We start from the raw sequence: 18,363 nt of genomic DNA, 5'->3' as shown, positions 1-18,363 counted from the left end.
GTAATTGAACATTGGGGGACAGAATATTAATCTGACACAGTTCATTTCGCGATTCAACCTGATTAGCCAGAAACGGAGGAATTGCTGATTTCCCATTATTGAAATTCATGCATGTGGACAACCTTTCCCACAGGTGCTCTTTCTATTTCAAAGATCTTCCACAAAGACTTGATGTACCTTTGCAAAGGGACGACGCTGACAGTGGAGGTGTCATAAACCATACCAATAAAACCATTCTGTGGAGATGTGTGAAACATAGGCCTACGTGTGCGGGTCCATAAACATAGTAATAACAGGTTAACTTGATTGATATGGAAATCAGTTGTGTTTTTCAAAGCTCTTTTCAGTGTGAAATGAAACACTGTTGATTCGTCTTTAGTTTGGACCGGGTGGCAAAAGGAACGAATGCAAGAGGAAATAATCAAAGGTTGTTCAGTAAATGTTGCTTTGCATTCGTAATGCTGTGTAATACAGAGAACATATATCACGAGGCAAGGCTTTAATCTTTTAGATCATATCGAGTTGGCATTTCATTTGACAGGGAATGTTGATCAATTTCTTGTTTGGATATTGAATTCTCTGTGGAGCTATTAGGAGTTTGACATAAAAGCAAACAAGCATCACGTGTATACATGCACTTCACGTGCAACACGTATAGTTTGCAAAAACCTAGTAGAATTTAAGTGCAAGAAGAAAATAAAGGCCAAAAAATAAACAGGCAAAAATGCCCCAGATCTTTATATACAGTACGATGGCAAAGGTAAAGATTCTTCTTTTTTATTATCTAACAATTGATGTAATATATTCTGTCCTATAGGAGCCAGAACCAATTTGGTTTTTTAATGAACAATCCCAACAATTAAAACTTAAAACTGAACATCAAAGAGCTGTATAGTCTAGGGACTATCTATTATTACTACACTATCTATTTTGAGGATTATTATAGCCACTTATAAATATGATCATTTTTCTTGGTGTGCCATAATTCAAATTAAGAATTTATTTTGCTAAAACCTATTCTAGAGGGAAATATTTTGCCTTAATATTTTTTTTATCCTGCAGTGATGTATTTGACATGAAAATGAAAGTCCTTTCATCAGGACGCGAATCTAGCACCAGATGTGTCTTCTGATCTGAATCTCCTTCTGGGAAAAAATGAAATCTGAATATTTGAGACATAAAACGTTCACAGCTGAACGCAATTTGCCTTTTAATTGGCGGTTCAGAGGAATGAAGAAGGAACAATGTTGTAAAAGAGCAGCACTTTAAGAAATCTGCCGTTATAGTCAAGATCTAAGACTTACAAGCACGAGACTGAAATTACTGCCGCCGTATTCATGATCATTTGCATACTCACATAAGTAATGATCTTCTTTTAAAAGAAGACAATTCAGCATTATGGACAGATGCTGTCAGCTCAATGGTAAAGCCAGATGTCTCACATCGGTGTTGGACACAGATGTCTGAGGCCAAATTTGTGTTTCCCCCCATATTTGTGTTGTCAGTCGAGACAACTACAAAATAAGAACGAAAATCTACAATTCTCTAAATGCAGCTTTTAACTTTTAGACTGGCAGTGGCGAGACAGTTCTGCCAAATGACACAGATGGAGAATAAGGTAGGCCTACTGTGATTGCGTTTCATACAAAGGAAATTCTGGGAATGTTGTGCTTTTGATTTATTAAGACTGAAACTGTTGTACTAAATTACTTTTGTGAGATCAGAATAATCTTTCTGTTGCACAAATCATTAGTGAATTGTTGTTCCAACTAATATTCTGAAAAAATAGATTTACTATAAAGTAGGTTGTTCTGTGCTCATGTTTTATGTGATTGATGCAAAAGGATTTTGTGTCCTCCCCTTTTGTACTGAACAAGTAAAAATGGGTCTATAAATATCAGGTCTGCCGAGCGTGGAGAAACATTATTATAAAACCTGACTATCTTAAATTTAAATCAAGATGTTGATGTAGAAAATAAGAGCACAATAATGTACCTCGCTGTCTTAAAGGTCCAGTATATGACATTATGCGGCATCTAGCAGTAAGGTTACAAATTGCAACCAACGGCTCCCCTTCGAAGCAACACGGTGGCTGACACTGAACTAAGATGTCGTCACGTTTTCGCTTCTTTGCCGAAAGAGATAACGTATTTACGAAATGCGCTCTGTAGAGCAGTTTGTCTGTTTAGGGCTACTGTAGAAACAACATTTCCATGTTAGGGACCCGTGGTGTATGTAGATAGAAATAGCTCATTCTAAGGTAATAAAAACATAACGCTTCATTATGTAAGGTCTATACTGGATTAATTATCTGATAAAGCAAAACTTATGAAGATACATGTATATTCATATTAATATTGTGCCTCTGGTGCACAAAAATAAATACATTTAGAAAATGAAGGAAGCTAGACCAACAGAAAGTTCAGTGGTTTTCTCACACGGGGTAAATTATTCCATTTTTTGGGCTTAAATATTGAGGGCAATAAAAATGTGGAAATATCCACAGAACGTAAATAGAAAGTAAACGGAAACTGAAATGAAAATTCTCTCACGATGTACTCGCCTGTATGTCAGTCCAAACCCATATGACTTTCTTCTCCCTATGAAACATTAAAGAAGCTGGACAAAAAGCACTATATTTCATTATCTTTCAAGAAGCATACTGAAATTTAGGTCATTATTTATTAAAAATCTTGCTTGACAGCTCTGGTCATCATTCAATTTTATCGTACGAAAAAGAACAGCTTTCGCATGCTGCTATATATAACTCATTTCGTGTTGCACAGAAGAAAGACGTACGGGTTGCGCAAGGCATGAGGTTGAATATACGATGACGGAAATGTCATTTTTACTGAACTGACTTTTAATAGAATTGAAAAACAAATCACGCACGCACACGAATAAACAAAAAAATTCTGAAAGCAAGATGTCCATGTTGCATGACAAATATTCAAACCAGACACGAAGGGAGCAAACAGCAATAGTAAATCCCTATGGGTGATCCATACCCAATGCTGAATTAATGGCGGTAAATGTGCATTTCAATTCCGTAGACAGGGAGACCGACACAGACATGAAGGGAGAGGAAATTGCAGAGGAGTTGGAATCGTGCCTGCCCCCGCTGTCGTGCCCTTGATCTTGATTGAAAGTGCCAGAGGACAGCATTCAGAGTCATCAAGGGCAACCCGTAAATGAATGAGAACGCGACTGCGGTCGAGTTTGTCACAATCATCAGTGACAAATCATCAGACCTCATTATAACCTCCGTGATTCGGGTCTGAAATTCCCCCGCATCACGCGGCATTTCTCCGGCGTTGGTAACGCTGGATGTAGATTTACAGCTTCATTCGTCGATTTATTCATTCGTGGTTTTGTTCTAGGTTTAATATAAAATATTTCCTCTTACAGTGACAACGAAGGTTACAGTTGTTTACACAAGTTCATACTCAGATCTCTACGGTTTGTACAACTCGACACAACACTACCGGACAGGGGAAATTCAAATCTTTACGTCACTAAAGGGATGTACACCGTAAGTCGATAACAAATGACCGAAAAATCAGATATTCATGCAGTAGAGCAGTCAGTCTGTGGCTCACGTAGAGAAATATTGCGATTAAGGCCTAGTCAAAGCAGCTACTGAAAGACGAATAAAAACACTTCATAATCGGCTTGTGATGTCATCATCAAGTTTGCATGTCATCAGAGCCAGACAAAGCTCAGTGTGTGGCACAGTTATGGTAAACTAATTGCTTTGGAAAAAGATCCATGGATGAGTAGAAAATAACAGCATTAATTAGGACAAAAAGTCCTCGTCCTTTCATATCATGTCCATTAGGAATCGTCTTCGGTTTTGATGACGTGAAAAAGCGTGACGTTAAATATGACCTGGTGTCCATTGTTCCAAGCGTACACCGCTCTCTCTCGTGCGTTGTAATCGAGCATGGAGATGTGGAAGTACTGGTTGTGAAACGGGATGTCTATGTACTCGTACGTGGACGTCTTTGTGTTGTACGAATAATACACCTTCGCTCCGGTCAGGTGGGAGTTGGTGATGTAGAGGGTTCCACAGATCATAAAAGACTCGCCCGCGTTCCGCTTGGAGTACTCCGTGTTCCAAGTCTGGAGAACCTCGAGCGTCTGAGGCTCCAGCTGAGAAATGACAATATTCCCTGCGTTCTGATTGGTGGCGTACACGGCCCACAAACCCAGCTCGTCGGCCATCAGGTCGATGTCCGAGAAGCCGCCCCAGGTGTACGGATAGACGTTGTGGAATCCGGCATATTCCAGGGCGCGTTGTGCGAGAACCCTTCCGGTCTCGAAGCTGTATTTCACGATGATGTTGCTTTGTTCCTTGTTGTAATACAAAGAGCCGTTGTACACCACATGGTTGGTTCCAGCCCACTTGAACGGGAGGTAATAGGTTCTCGACTCCAATCCAGAGACAAAGTCATCGATGTTCTTGTACTCCCTGACCACCTTGCTGTTAGTGTAGGTGTCCATGTACCAAATCTGTGTGAAACGACAAATGGAGATTAAACTAAATTGTTTTACATCGGGTGCAAACGGGGTGTTTGCGATCCTTGGAGTGAAGAAAATGAATCGGGTGACTGTGGAGATGAACTCCGCCCCCTGCACAACTCACCCTGTTGTTTCGTGATGAAGCGAGTGGGTCGGTCATCCATGCGCCGAACCGCGTGCCAGATGTCTTTATAGTTACAGGGCCAGTGATTTTCATTAATTTTCCACATGCTGGAAATGAAAAGGCAATGAATTTTATTCTTCATTGTCATCGTTATATTCGTTTCAATTTGCAAAGTCATAATAAGCAATTTTATGGAGTTAAAAGGTTGCCTTAAGAGTCGCTCTTGGATATATAAAAAAACACAAACTCTTAATAATGCACTAGCTGAGTGCATCTAATTCCTCCTACGCTAGTTTGTAAATATCAGAGATATTATTAACATAACATAATAACATTGGAACATCTGCCAAATTTGCCTAACCAGCTTATTAATATTGTGTTTTTTCAACACACCGTCATTAGAATAACAGGTGTTGTGATCTGCATAAGGTGAAATTGAATTACACCTAATCAGCACATAGATATGAAAAGTCTGTTGCCTGAAGCAAAATATGTTGCTTTAAAACTGTTATGGATAAACAAGCCTGTTACTATTTTCAAGGCTTTACTGGAATGTATCCTCTGAATTAGGTCCCTGAATCTGACTAAAAATCAGCTTTAAACTAGATGTATCAAGAAACGGATCAATATCATAAAACATGATGTCCCCTTTTTATTTCAACAAATCATGTACTGTACATGCATAGCATATTCTAAGGTTTATAGCTGAAAATGTAAAAATGTGGTAAATCTCCGTAGCTTATACATGTTTTATATATAGTTGAGATTGCAATAATGTCTGGTCAGGTAAATAGTGTACAGCAGATATATTACCAAGATTTATAAATAGTGCTGTCAAATCCATTAAGGATGATTAATCGTTTCAAAAATAAATGTTTGTGTTTATATAATTTATGCATGTATAACATATAACAAATATTTACATACAGTATATACATTATATATATGCATTAATGTACAAATATATACATTTTAGGGCTGTCAAACGATTAATCGCGATTAATCGCATCCAGAATAAAAGTTTTTGTTTACATAATATATGTCTATGTACTGTGCATATTAACGTTGTGTTTATACACACATACATGCATATATTTAAGAAAAATATAAACATTTATAAACATTTATATGTAATTTCAGTTATTGGTAAATATAAATAATACATCTCAAAATTGTATTAAATATATATACATTTATGTGTATGTTTTTGTATTTATAAATACAAAATTAATATGCACAATACACGGACACATTAAGTAAGCACAAACTTTTATTCTGTATGCGATTAATCGCGATTAATACATTATACATTATCAATACATTATCGCCCTAATACATTTATATAATGTTTAAATAGAAATATATATTGCACATATTTCTTTAAAATATTCATGTGCATTTATATGTATACATATACACAGCACATGCCACAGAAAAAATTAGGAAACCATTTCAAATTTTAATTTAATCAGCATTTCTAGATGTATAGTGACCATTCTAGTTGAGCGTCCGTTGAATTTCAACTAAATCAAACCTCAGGAGCGACAAATTGTCATCCAACAGCAATCTGAAAGACTGACAGCAAGCCCGGATTGGCTAATCGGGAGGTCCTGGAAGATTCCCGGTGGGCCGGTGTTGTTATGCCACTGAAGGGGCGGCCTGGCCATCTGGCATACCGGGACGAAACGCAAACACATGGGCAGAAACGCAAATGCAAATGCGGACAGACGGACGGATTAGAAATGCGAATCGGAATGACAGCACCCAACGCCATCCATACCCACACCCCTCCAACCCCCAACCCGGCGACGGAATGGATGGAGGGCCGCTCTTGGTCAAGAATGCCAGGGTCGATTTTAAGTCTGAGAATCCGCCCCTGACTGACAGCATGACAAGACACATGAACACTGTGATAAAACTTGAGGTTATCACATAAAAATAATATATATATATAATATATAAATAATTTTATAACTTCTAAATACATGTACAAATATTACTGTTGTTTTGCCTTAAAGTGAATATGAACTTGTTTTCTTTGCAGTATTTGACAAACTTTTTGACAAAATATAGAGCATATTTTCTGTTAGTTTTCATTTTCTTCAAATAAATGCAAATAGAAACAATAATTTTATTTGAAATGATAATGATGAACAAAAAATGATAATTTTACCCAAACACATCTATAAATAGTACATTTTAAAATCAGAAGAACGGATTTTGAAATTGTGTCTTATTTTTTCCGTGGCTGTATATTATGTAAACACATTTTTTTTTTAATGATTAATCACAATTAATCGTTTTGACGGTCCTATTTATAATATATATTTTAATGTAATTTAAATTAATTACAATTTATGAACATAATTGCAATATCAGTGGAAATCAGTTGTGATTTTGTCACATTTAAATGTTTCAATTTTTGACATTCTAAACTTACTGAGTTTGCTCATGCAGTTTCGCAGACGGCTGTCCAGACTGATGACTCTCTGATAGAGCTGCTCATAGTCGTAAGCACCCAGCTCCTCCTGGATGCCTGTGAGCACCACAGACAGATTCCTGATTTCCTCTTTGAACTGAGAGATTATTTTAGCATCTGTTTTGTACTGCTCGAGCACTGGAATCAATGGTTGGAGTTCATCCATGCGGTCCTTAAGCTCCTATAGACAGACACATTCATGATTTTCCATTATGAAATTCTAACAGTTCTAAGAGTTTGGTTCCAAAATGAGATAACTCAATTTTTTTCAAAAATCTTGTTTTTTATTATGTTATCATGTTTTTATTGTGTTTTATTGTGTTAGTTAGCTTTGTTCTTTTAGTTATTATGGCTTAAATCAAAACAAACCAACTGCAGTTTGATTGATATTAATTGGAATGCACAATAAAAAACATGATTTTTGATTACTGTGTTATCTCATTTTGGAACCAAACGCTTCATTTAACCTTTAACATATACAACTCCACAAATCGGTTGCTCACATTTGCATTTCTAAGAGCAGAAGCAATCTTTATTATTATAAAACACCTACCTTAAAGTTTCTAGCCATTGCGGTTTTCCTGTCCTCTTCGATTTGCCGGAACTTGGTCCGCAACCCTTTCATTTGATTTTCCATTTTCATGACGTACTGGAAATCTCGCTGTGTCCGCAGGTTCAGAACTTCAATGGACTGCGACATGTTCTGCACCTAAGCACAACCACAAAGTTACATATGTATCAACAACTTAAAACTTTGGTCTGTTTCTCACAACAACAAAGAAATATGTCTTTAGATGACTTGAAATATAGCGCACAAATTGTATTGACTACATTAATGGACTTTTTCTGGAGTGAACTATTCATTCAAGAAAGAAATCACATCACTGACACTGACCCTTAAAGATAAACTGACTCCAATGAATGCATCTTTAAAAAGGGGCTGATCAAAAAAAATGGAGGCTCCAGTCTCATGGTGTTTATCGCTGTCAAACGGTCCGATTAGCTACCTTGACAGGGGCAAGAAAGCATCTATGAATCATAAATGAGATTGGTTCTCTGTGGGCCCAGGCTTTCTTCAAGGCGATAGGGCAAATGAAGGCGTTAATAAATGTACATATCAATATTAACAGTGTTCGTGCTTCCGCCGAATTGAGGCACGTATCATTTATCATAGTTAATAATAATCAGGTATTAATGATCCCGCATAAAATCAACCTCTCGCTAATGCAGTGAAAGCACCATCAGCACTTTGTGTATATTTACTGCAGTGTGTGTGTGTTTGAAAGTCCTAAATGGGAATGAGATTGATAAAAGAGGATGGGGGGATTGGGGTGGGGGCACTGTGTAATGGAGAGAGAGAGAAAGAGAGAGCGTTAGTGTTAGCGCATTAGTGGCGAGCCACAGTTGCCCGCAGGCTAAACAGTACATTAGATGTCCACACAATATATACTAACCAAATGGTGCGTCTGTGACACAGAATAGAAAGCGAGAGAGAGTTGTAAGACCAAATCTGTCTACACCATGTACAAAAGGAAATTATGCTATATTTATATATTCGCCATGCTTTTCATAGCAAAAAATATTAAGCAACATTGTGAACGCTGCAGTGAACGTACATTGATTTGACCATTACGTTTTCTAAAGACCATTTCGGTTGCTCTGCTTATTACTATAAGAAGAGTATAACAACATCAAGACAGAGATGGTTAATAGCATCGCGCTAAAATTCAGTTGAAAAAATCTATCTCTTGAAATGTTTTAGTAAAAGAAATTGGGTAATATTGCTGTTTGTTATGTATTGCTAGATATAAAAAAAATTCATTTTACTACATTTCTACTGTGTTTTACAAGTTTGAATCTGCTTGACAACAAGTAAAACATTTAGTACTCATCACCATCCCATCATTTGTGTTTTTATCTGTGTTTTCAATCTGCCTACAATGTATTTGGAGAAGCACAGTTATGTTTAACTCTGATAAAGACTAAAAAACAGAAGAAAAATGTGTGTGTTTATGTATGAGACCTTCTCCAGCAGCTGTCGAAGCTGTCTGCTCTTGGCGTCCCTGGAGCACAGGTTTTGTTCCGGTGCGACCACAGTGCAGATACAGCGTCCGTCAGCATCCTGTGCCGAACTGTACACCTGCCATCCCTCCTTTGGACCAATCGTCTGCAGACACATCAACATACGCTTGAACATATCTGCAGGTGCGCAGAAATGTGTACATGCATATACAGGGGTTCTCTAAAGCCCACCAACTGCAAAAGTAATAATAAACACTAAATCTGTCTAATTTGCCTTTGAAATTATTTCTTAAATAAATTCATATGCATGTATCTTGACCAAGCGGCAGCCTTGTGGTCTCTCTCGTAAAACCAACATGGAAGTGACTTAAACTGCAATTCATCGACTGGCTGCTAGAGACTGGCTCCAAAAGAGAGCAGAATCTCATTGAGCCCTATGTTAAAATGCCTAACCTTACAGCAGAAAAAAACATGTTTACAGCATGGTACAAAAAATATTTTGGTATGGCTAACTTTGCCATTCATGACAACTGTGAGGGGGTGAATTTTTTTATAACTCATCCGTTTAAATTATATTAAGCCTTAAAATTCTGCATAATTAATTAATTAAGTTTCAGCAACCAGGCACCTCAGCTCCAACTGTGTCCTGCCCATTTTTGATTTTCCGGGTGTGACGCACGGTGACACGCTGCTAAGACGGCTCCGCCCGGCTCCTCCCACTTTAGGCTTCAAAAAAGCTCCTCAGAAATCTACGAATCACGTCATCAGTCATTTTTCATTGAATATAATAAATGTGATTAATGTGAACATATACAACTTAGTTGATAGTTTGTAGTTATATACTGAGATATAGAAATTTTTAGGAAAAAGTTTATTCTTAGGTCAGGTTACTTCATTTGTAGCCGTAGGTAGATTTGGTTCACTTCATACATCTTACATCACCCAAAAATAAAAATTCTGTCATCATTTACTCATACAGAGTTGATGTCTGTATAGATTTCCAAATCTGAATAGATTTCTTTTTCTCAATAAACACAGAGAAAGATATTTGGAATAATTCTTGTAACCAAACAGTTCTTGGCCACCATTAACTACCATAGAAAGAAAGATTACAATGGTGGTCAAAAGTGCCCCAGAACTGTTTGCTTTCCTACATTCTTCAAAATTGTGATCAACAAATTATTACAAATTTATAAAACAATTTTCCTTACTATGGTGGTCAATGGTGGTCAAGAACTGTTTGGAACAGATATACTGTAGAACAACTTGTGGGTGAGTAAATGAAGACCGAAGTTTCATTTTTGGGTGAACTGTTCCTTTAAGTATTCCGGAGTAAAAATATTCTTGCATAACTTATACATTCACCTTTGCTTTGCTGACTACATGTACAGTAATAAAGAGGAATATAATGTTTTATCCACCGAGGTTATAATATAAATCCTTACTCTCGTGCAGCCTTGAGATCAACACTAACAAAAAAGGTTAAAACAAGAACGCTGAAATTCAATATTATCTTTTATTGAAGGATGTGCTGAGGCTTACTATCAGTTTAAGGCATGCTTTTACAGGCCATAACAGTCAAGCCAGCATGCTATTGCCCCCCAGACAGCTGTTTCTCTGAAGATGAATGAAGTAAATCGCTTAGGTTGACTGAAAGTCAAAAGGGCCACACTGTACAACCGCTTTTATCTATTGGAAATCTGTCTGTTGGTGGACCTGAGGACCCAGTGTCATCATAAAGGTGGGCGTGTCTCTGTCAGTCAGCATAACGCTAATGCTTTCTCGTTCCAATTCACTTGCTGCAACCGATTCAATTTCCAGTCTCTGATGTATAATTTGTACAGACGTATGCCGATGGGCAAGACACATAGGTTTACCTTCGACGAACGCACAAAGAGCAAACATCAAGCAAACAGGGCTTTAAAGCTAACAAACACACCAAAAAGTGCAGGAAAACACTTTAAATTAAGGATTGAAAGATTGAGAAGAGATGGAGGATTCACCTGAGAGGACAAACTGATAAGCTTTTCAGCCGGGGATACAGGTGTTCCATGTCATACATGACACACACACACACACACCGAATTTACTGCCGTCACCCATGACTGCCTCTGTCTCTATGTCTTTCTACTGCTCTTATACATTTTTTGCCTAGGTAAAGATGTGCGTGTGTAAATACGCACACACACGCACACATATCTATGTTAGAGCAGTCACAATATCACATTTTCATGGACAAAATAATTCACTATAATGGTGCTATTGTGATAACTATTGAAAATATTGGAACATTCATAAATCATGATGGAATATCAATATCAAGATTACATATAAATATAAAAATACATATAAAATATTTGCATTAGACTATATCATATTGGTTTAGGAATAAATTAAACAAAATGTAAATTAGAATTTACCAGTGATCTTGGATCTTCAGTAAACATTATTGCTTTTGCTCTGGAAAACAAATCACACACTTCGAGGTCTGAAAACACAGATTATCACTGAACAGATACCGATGATGATATCTTTTAAACGGAATCACATTTCATTCTTGGTGGAGGGAATCTTATTGTCAGCAAAGACTAAACTGAGATCACTTTGTATGGACAATAGGGGAAGGGCTGTGCAATTCATCGAAAATGAATCGTAATCGTCAATTTTGGCCTTCAACAATTACATCAACAAAATAATCGAGGTAAGACGATTATTGTGATACATTCCATTTTGCAAGAATCCACTCTTTTCTTGTGGTATAAATCGACAGCGCACCCTTTCCTTTACAGCTGTTCAGCTGTGCTAATGCTTTACATTTCTTTTTTCAGTTGAATTCAATTTAAAAGACAAGTTGTTTTATTTTTTCTATGTTGTTTCCGAAGTCTGTGAGTAAACGTGTTAAATGCACGTGATCTCAACATTGGCCCAAATAACCGTGATTATGATTTTGTCATAATCGAGCAGCCCCACAAGCGGGTGTGTGTCTGTGAGCACGTTTGTTTATGAGTGTACTGAATGCAAGGGCTCATGTGATAGTTGTAGCGCAATTGAAAATGCAGCAAAGAACATCCTGTAATCTTTGACTCTCACCAGTATTTGACGCGGTTAACCGAGTTAAACGGATATAAACAACACCTGTTTAGGAATTAAAAGCCTTAGTCTGCTGCCCGTATTATTTATTATAGCAGTGAGAATTGTTATTGCTTTTTAGATGGTGGCACTGAAGGTTGTGATATGCATTGATGCAAGAAAAAAAATTACTTGGCATATTTCCTTCTGTGTTTCTATATCTGTCGGTCTACAAACAAACAAACCAATGCAAAAGAGGATAGATAATACAGTCTTACTACATTCTTACTGTGCTAATACCAATGCTTACACCTAAATATATGCATAGTATAACTTCAAGGTATGCGAAAGTAAAACAGGTAGGGGTATCACAATATACCGGTTCCAGCAATAACCGTGATAAAAAATCTCGCTATTATCAATACCGTGTTAATTCTGCACTTACAATATTATTGTAAATTATTCAAACTCTCTCTCTAATCCCTACAATTTAATTTTAAGTGTGATTTGTTGGCCAAAAAAATAAAATTCAAGATGAATTAGATGATAAAAATTGTTCATAAAACCGACAAGATATCGTGATAATATTGCAGCATCGTTGTTTTGTTCACGATAACCATGAAGCGAAATTCTGATATCGAGACAATCCTAACAGTTACCAAAAGAGTAGAAATCAGTACAGAGCTCATTTGAATTTATCAGACAGGAGGAAAGAGGACAGTTGGACACAGTCCCACATTTAATCAGTGTTCTGACCTCTAGACCATATCTCCATATGCGAGTGCACTTTTAAAGAGAGAGAATAGGACTTTGTGGTAGGCAGTAAATTTGTCTCAGAAATTAATCTGTAAAGTAATACACTGAGTTTCTGTATTGCATCCATTATGTGCATGCACACACTGCAATAATCTGTATGAATATTGCAAAGGAAAATGTCCCGATGTATATCTAAAGATATCTTTTGTGCTTGAAATGTAATTCATATTTGTCCATTGGGTTTTCAAATATCTGAATACTACTCCAGGCTTTGTGAGCACAACGATGCACAGCTTGAGCAGATATGAGAAAAATATACTTTATTTTTACATCGTTCAAAATATTTGGGCTAGAAAAGATAGCAAACCAAGTTCAGTCCTGAGGGTTAGGCTACTGGACTGTCAGCATTTTCTCAACACCATTAGAAAATAAAGTAAATACTACCCTGCCTTCCAATGTACAGCATGACTGTGATTATTGAGAAAAAAACTAATTACAGAATGTTGAATGTGATGTTGGTTCATATGGTGGCTGGAATTAGATTCTCTCCACTGACTTTAGAGAGCAGGGTCCCCTAGGTGTGTAATGAAATTTGTCACCATAAAAAGCACATTTCGCATGTCAAATTAATCTTCATGAATCACTCATCACATGAGCAATTAGAAGCCCATCATGCTGGCATCCAGTCAAATAGCAAAAAATGAAGGACTATCCATACATCTAAATGAGTGCTATAGTCACTATAACTATGCATTTTTATTGACGTGTGTAAATGGCCAAGTTCACTAAGAATTAAAAGGTTACAGAAACAAATCATATAAACAAATAATTATACAGTATATTAGAATTATATTATATGCATTTTTGTAAAGACTGTGTGGTCATGTGCATCTTAACATTTAACAGGACCCAGACTTGTGCTGAAGCGGTTGATGTTCAAGTTTAAATTTCCATAAAACCTCAAATGCTGCGTGACTGCACTCGTTTCCATGCAACACGTTCGCAATGTATAACGTAATATTTTATAATTCAGAATAATGTGAAAATGATATTCAGAACCATCACCTTGGAGACAGCATCATCCAACTTATTTTTAAAGCATTGCTGTTAAATTCGAGAAATATGCGTTTTGGAAAAACTCTCACAGAAAAAAATAACGTAGCACCTTTAAATCTTTTAGGTAGCAATGCATCTAATACATATAGACTATTTTACGCTTTCCTAAGGTGTCCAGTCTCAAAGATGCGATATTCAAAACCAGCACAGTGGAAAACTTATTTTAAAGCAATTCGTACTGAATTTATATGCATTATTTTCAGACAGACTCGCATAAACAAATAACGCAGCATCTTTAAATCTTTCAGCTCATCAGCGCAACTTACCATTGATGGATATAGTCCGGAGAGAATAAGGACAAGCAGGGGATTCAACAGACCGAAAAGAGCACGCATGCTGTCACGGCTGTATCGCACTTTTCTGCCGTTAATATCACGTCCTCGGTGTGGGACCAAACGATGCCCGAACAGAACAGGGCGGATAGATCCACATTCATAACCCTGATACTCCACCGCTCGCGCGCAGCCGATACTGAGCGCGCGCTGCCCAAAGTTATGACCGCACGCGCGTGAGGATTCAGCGTACTAGACTAACAAGGAGCTTCACAACGGATGTGACATCATTTGATGATTCACGCAGGTCATTTGGTGCCGAATGTTAACTTTTTGATCAACGTTGGGGACTGCAACCATCAACACACCCAGTTTGATCCAATGCAACGCAAACGTGAGCTGTAATTTACATAGAAAGTTTCATAGAAAAAACAAGACCAAATTTTCCTTCAAACATGGAAATAAATATTCATAGATCTGGTATAATTGAAAATAATTGAAAATATTGGTATCTCTTATAAATTACAATGGTAGTCAAACGTGCCCCACAACCGTTTTTGCTTCACTCTTCAAAATATCTTCTTTTGTGTAGAGAACAAGGAAATATACAAAGCAATTTTTCCTACTATGGAAGCATGCTTCCAAATACCTTTCTCTGTGTTCATCAGAACAAAGACATTTATTCAGATTTGGAAGAACTTGAGGGTGAGTACACGAAGACAGAATTTTCATTTTTGGGTAAACTGTTCCTTTAGTTACATAACCAACTACCAATACATCTGAGTAAAATTAGTAAAAAAAACTCTAGTCTCACAAATAGCTGGCTTATGTTCCTCAAGTAAAACGGTTTGGAAGATAATTCACGCCCTCCATTGGACAACAGCCCAAAACAAATACTACTGGATAATAAAAAGTTATCAAAAATGTTCACCAATGTCGGAAGATTTCCTGCACACACACAGCAAATCCTCATCAGCAAACACTTCGAGTTCATAGCTAGCAGAGCTTCTTGTTTGAGTATGGTAAATTGGAGAAATTCTCATCCCAGATTTATTTGCACACACGGCCCTCCGTGAGAAAACAAAGTCAAGTGTTTGAAAATGAGCTTTTGTTGAATCTCCGCATATTTATGTAAAACTTATTGTAATTTGCCCTTTCAAATTCCACCTGCATAATTCATGAGTCTTTCAGAGGGGTCTACAAAACTGTTTACTTCCGCTAATGACCAACAGACGCTATTGTTGCTTACGAATTCTTCACCTGTTTATTAAGCTAACTTTCTCAAACAGCCACAGGTGAGGATTGGTAAGCTTTTTAGGTGTTGTGTTTGAGAACTTTCACATGTGTGTGTGTGTGTGTGTGTGTGTGTGTGGTCTGTTCCAGCGCTAATGAGCTGATTGTAAAGGAGCGGGAGCTGTCGAAGGGCAGTGAGTGTCCAGCAAACACCTGAGCTTCCCACACCACCACAAGATCACATTAATCTCTCTCTCTCTCTCTCCCTCTCCCCCCATCTGACTTGGCTCCATCTTCCTTGTTCATTAGGAGTTCTGTTGCTCAGCAACACCTGGCGATGATTTTCATTGGTCCTGAAATTTAGCCTGAGCACTTTGTTTGTGTGTTACCGGGCATTTAGCTTTACCAAAAAGCTCGCTTTGTAAATAGCAGTGTTGCTACTCATGCTTGCCTCATTATGATGATCCATTACTGTTCTCCCAGTGTCAGAGTTCCCTATGTGTGTCATCCATTAAAGTGCATGCTACACTCATTATCACTCGCTATCAAACTTCCGGCCCTCATGAATGTAAGTCAGTGACTTTGATGTCTAATTACTGCAGTTTTCAGGAGAAACCAAATGCACCACAAACCAGAAGCATTATTTTCCCCCGACTGACTCATAAAATTCACTGGCTGTTGTCACATGTTGCATGCATCCCCCCACCTGATATTTCCAATGCACATCAATAATTCTTGCATATTATCTTTATATGTTCATAACTAAAACTTTAAGGTCCAATGTGTATTTTTCTGGAGGATCTTTTGACAGAAATGCAATATAATATACATACTGTATAATATAATATAACTATGTGTTCAGAGGTGTATAAAGACCTTACATAATGAAGCGTTATGTTTTTATTACCTTATAATGAGCTATTTCTATTTACATACACTGCGGGTCCCCTTACATGGAATTCGCCATGTTGTTTCTACAGTAGCCCTAAACGGACAAACTGCTCTACAGAACGAGTTTCGTAAATATGTTATCTCCTTCGGTAAAGAAACTAAAACGTGACGACACCTTAGTTCAGTGTCAGCCACCGTAGTGCTTCGAAAGGGAGGGGTGAGCGGTGGAGTGAGCTGGTTGCAATTGGCAACCACACCACTAGATGCCGCTAAATTGTATACACTGGACTTTTAACAATACATTTTAGGCAAGAATGAAATGGTTCACTTGTACATTTGACTGAATGGTTCTTTGGACTCGCTTAGCACCTTATTTAGTGTACCATGCCCCGAAAGAGGCATCTCAAAATGCAAAACAAGTTTATTATGTGAACCAAGAACAAAGTGACCATCTGACCATCCCAGCTCAGGCAATTCCATCCCCAACCAAGAGCAAAGACAGACGACTTGTCACATTAATGCTAAATTTACAATACTTATTATTTAATGCTAAACTTACATCACATGACAGCAGTTTGAAGTCTAAGCTTCACGCAGTTACATTATGCCATTACTATTTTCCCTGCTTATAACATTTCTCTGTTGTCTGATAGATCACAAAATAAGACAAAATTTGACCTAAACAGTTTCAAATGAAATTTCCTAAATCACAACTAATAAGCTTTCCCTATTTAACCTTTAATCAAAGTCACTGAGTGCAGCTGTCAGAGGAGATCCGGCCCTCCCGGCTGAGACTGGTTTCTCCCGAGTTCTTTTTTCTCCATTTATTTATCATTGGAGTTTGGGTTCCTCGCCACAGGGCCATGTTGGCTTGCTCACCGGGAGACTGCATTTATTAGATATTATTTACTAGAATAATCTTACTTGTTCTGTAAACACCATGCACTGTGCTGTGTTTTACCTTTTCTGTGTTTTTCTGTTTTTCTTATTTTCCCCCATAAAGCTGCTTTGGAACAATGCACATTATGAAAAGCGCTATATAAATAAAATAAAATTGAATTGAGTTACTGTTACTATGGTAAATACTGCACTAATTACAGCCCTTTCAGCTAAACACAGGAGGAATAATATGCAGCAAGACTATCAGTCATACTTACGTTACACAGCACAGGACAGCAGTGCCCAGGTGTAAGTGACTGCCTAAAACACATATTTTGGACTGTGATTCAGACCAGCATTTCCAAATTTATAATGGATTTTAAATGCAAGCTTGTGCTTGTAGATGTGTTTTCATCGATTCCTCTACTGAACAACTGTTTTATTTTGTGAGCATTTGCGCATATCACTGCTAAATAACCGAGAAAAATTGTTGTGAAAGACAAATGGGACAAAGTGGTGAAGATTGTCACAGAGTGCAGTGTGTGTATACAAAAGTGGTTTGTATTTATTAGTGGCACTTCTTTTGTATCGCTTGTGGTTTTCTAGTGGTACCTGAAAGTGGGTAGCAGGTCAAGGACAGCAGAGAAAGGTAAAAAAAAGTGCTAAATAGCAATTATAAAATGCAACAAAGCATGTTTTTGTACAACGTTATGATGGCAACATGCCGCTGTGAGTCAAACTTTTTTCCTACCACTTAGAAACATTTTGTAAATGTAAAAATCAAACGAACAGTTCACCCCCCCTTAAAATTGTGTCTTTTATTTACTCACCCTCAAGTTCTGGATAAATTTCTTTGTTTTGATGGACACAGAGAAATATTTTTGGAAGAATGTTATATACGAATATATAATGCGCAAATACGATTTCGTGCACCAGGTAACAAATATGGTTCGATCCTCAATTCAAGTGTAGTGATCGTAAAAGATTTCTATGAATCGAAA

The 18,363-nt window shown here is 37.3% G+C and overlaps 1 protein-coding gene across 1 annotated transcript; it reads right to left on the bottom strand.

The window, feature by feature from the left end:
- Positions 1 to 1,555: 1,555 nt before the first annotated feature.
- Positions 1,556 to 14,616, bottom strand: olfm3a (olfactomedin 3a). Its single transcript, XM_057322601.1, has 6 exons — positions 14,354 to 14,616; positions 9,148 to 9,291; positions 7,678 to 7,833; positions 7,086 to 7,305; positions 4,646 to 4,752; positions 1,556 to 4,512 (listed from the first exon to the last, which is right to left on the bottom strand). Exons 1-6 carry the CDS (start codon positions 14,420 to 14,422, stop codon positions 3,835 to 3,837), a joined length of 1,374 nt encoding a protein of 457 aa, XP_057178584.1. The 5' UTR covers positions 14,423 to 14,616; the 3' UTR covers positions 1,556 to 3,834.
- Positions 14,617 to 18,363: the final 3,747 nt, after the last annotated feature.

Source organism: Triplophysa rosa, linkage group LG23 (assembly GCF_024868665.1).
Source record: "Triplophysa rosa linkage group LG23, Trosa_1v2, whole genome shotgun sequence".
NCBI classification, from domain to species: domain Eukaryota; kingdom Metazoa; phylum Chordata; class Actinopteri; order Cypriniformes; family Nemacheilidae; genus Triplophysa; species Triplophysa rosa.
This window is presented reverse-complemented; position numbering and strand designations above follow the sequence as displayed.

What these genes read in the sequence shown, in the direction of transcription:
- olfm3a (XM_057322601.1), bottom strand. Translation starts at nt 14,422, where the DNA reads ATGCGTGCTCTTTTCGGTCTGTTGAATCCCCTGCTTGTCCTTATTCTC. An exon ending in CCGGACTATATCCATCAATG is followed by an intron (nt 9,292 to 14,353) that starts GTAAGTTGCGCT and finishes ATGTGTCTGCAG; the next exon opens with ACGATTGGTCCAAAGGAGGG. An exon ending in CTTCATCACGAAACAACAGG is followed by an intron (nt 4,513 to 4,645) that starts GTGAGTTGTGCA and finishes CGTTTCACACAG; the next exon opens with ATTTGGTACATGGACACCTA.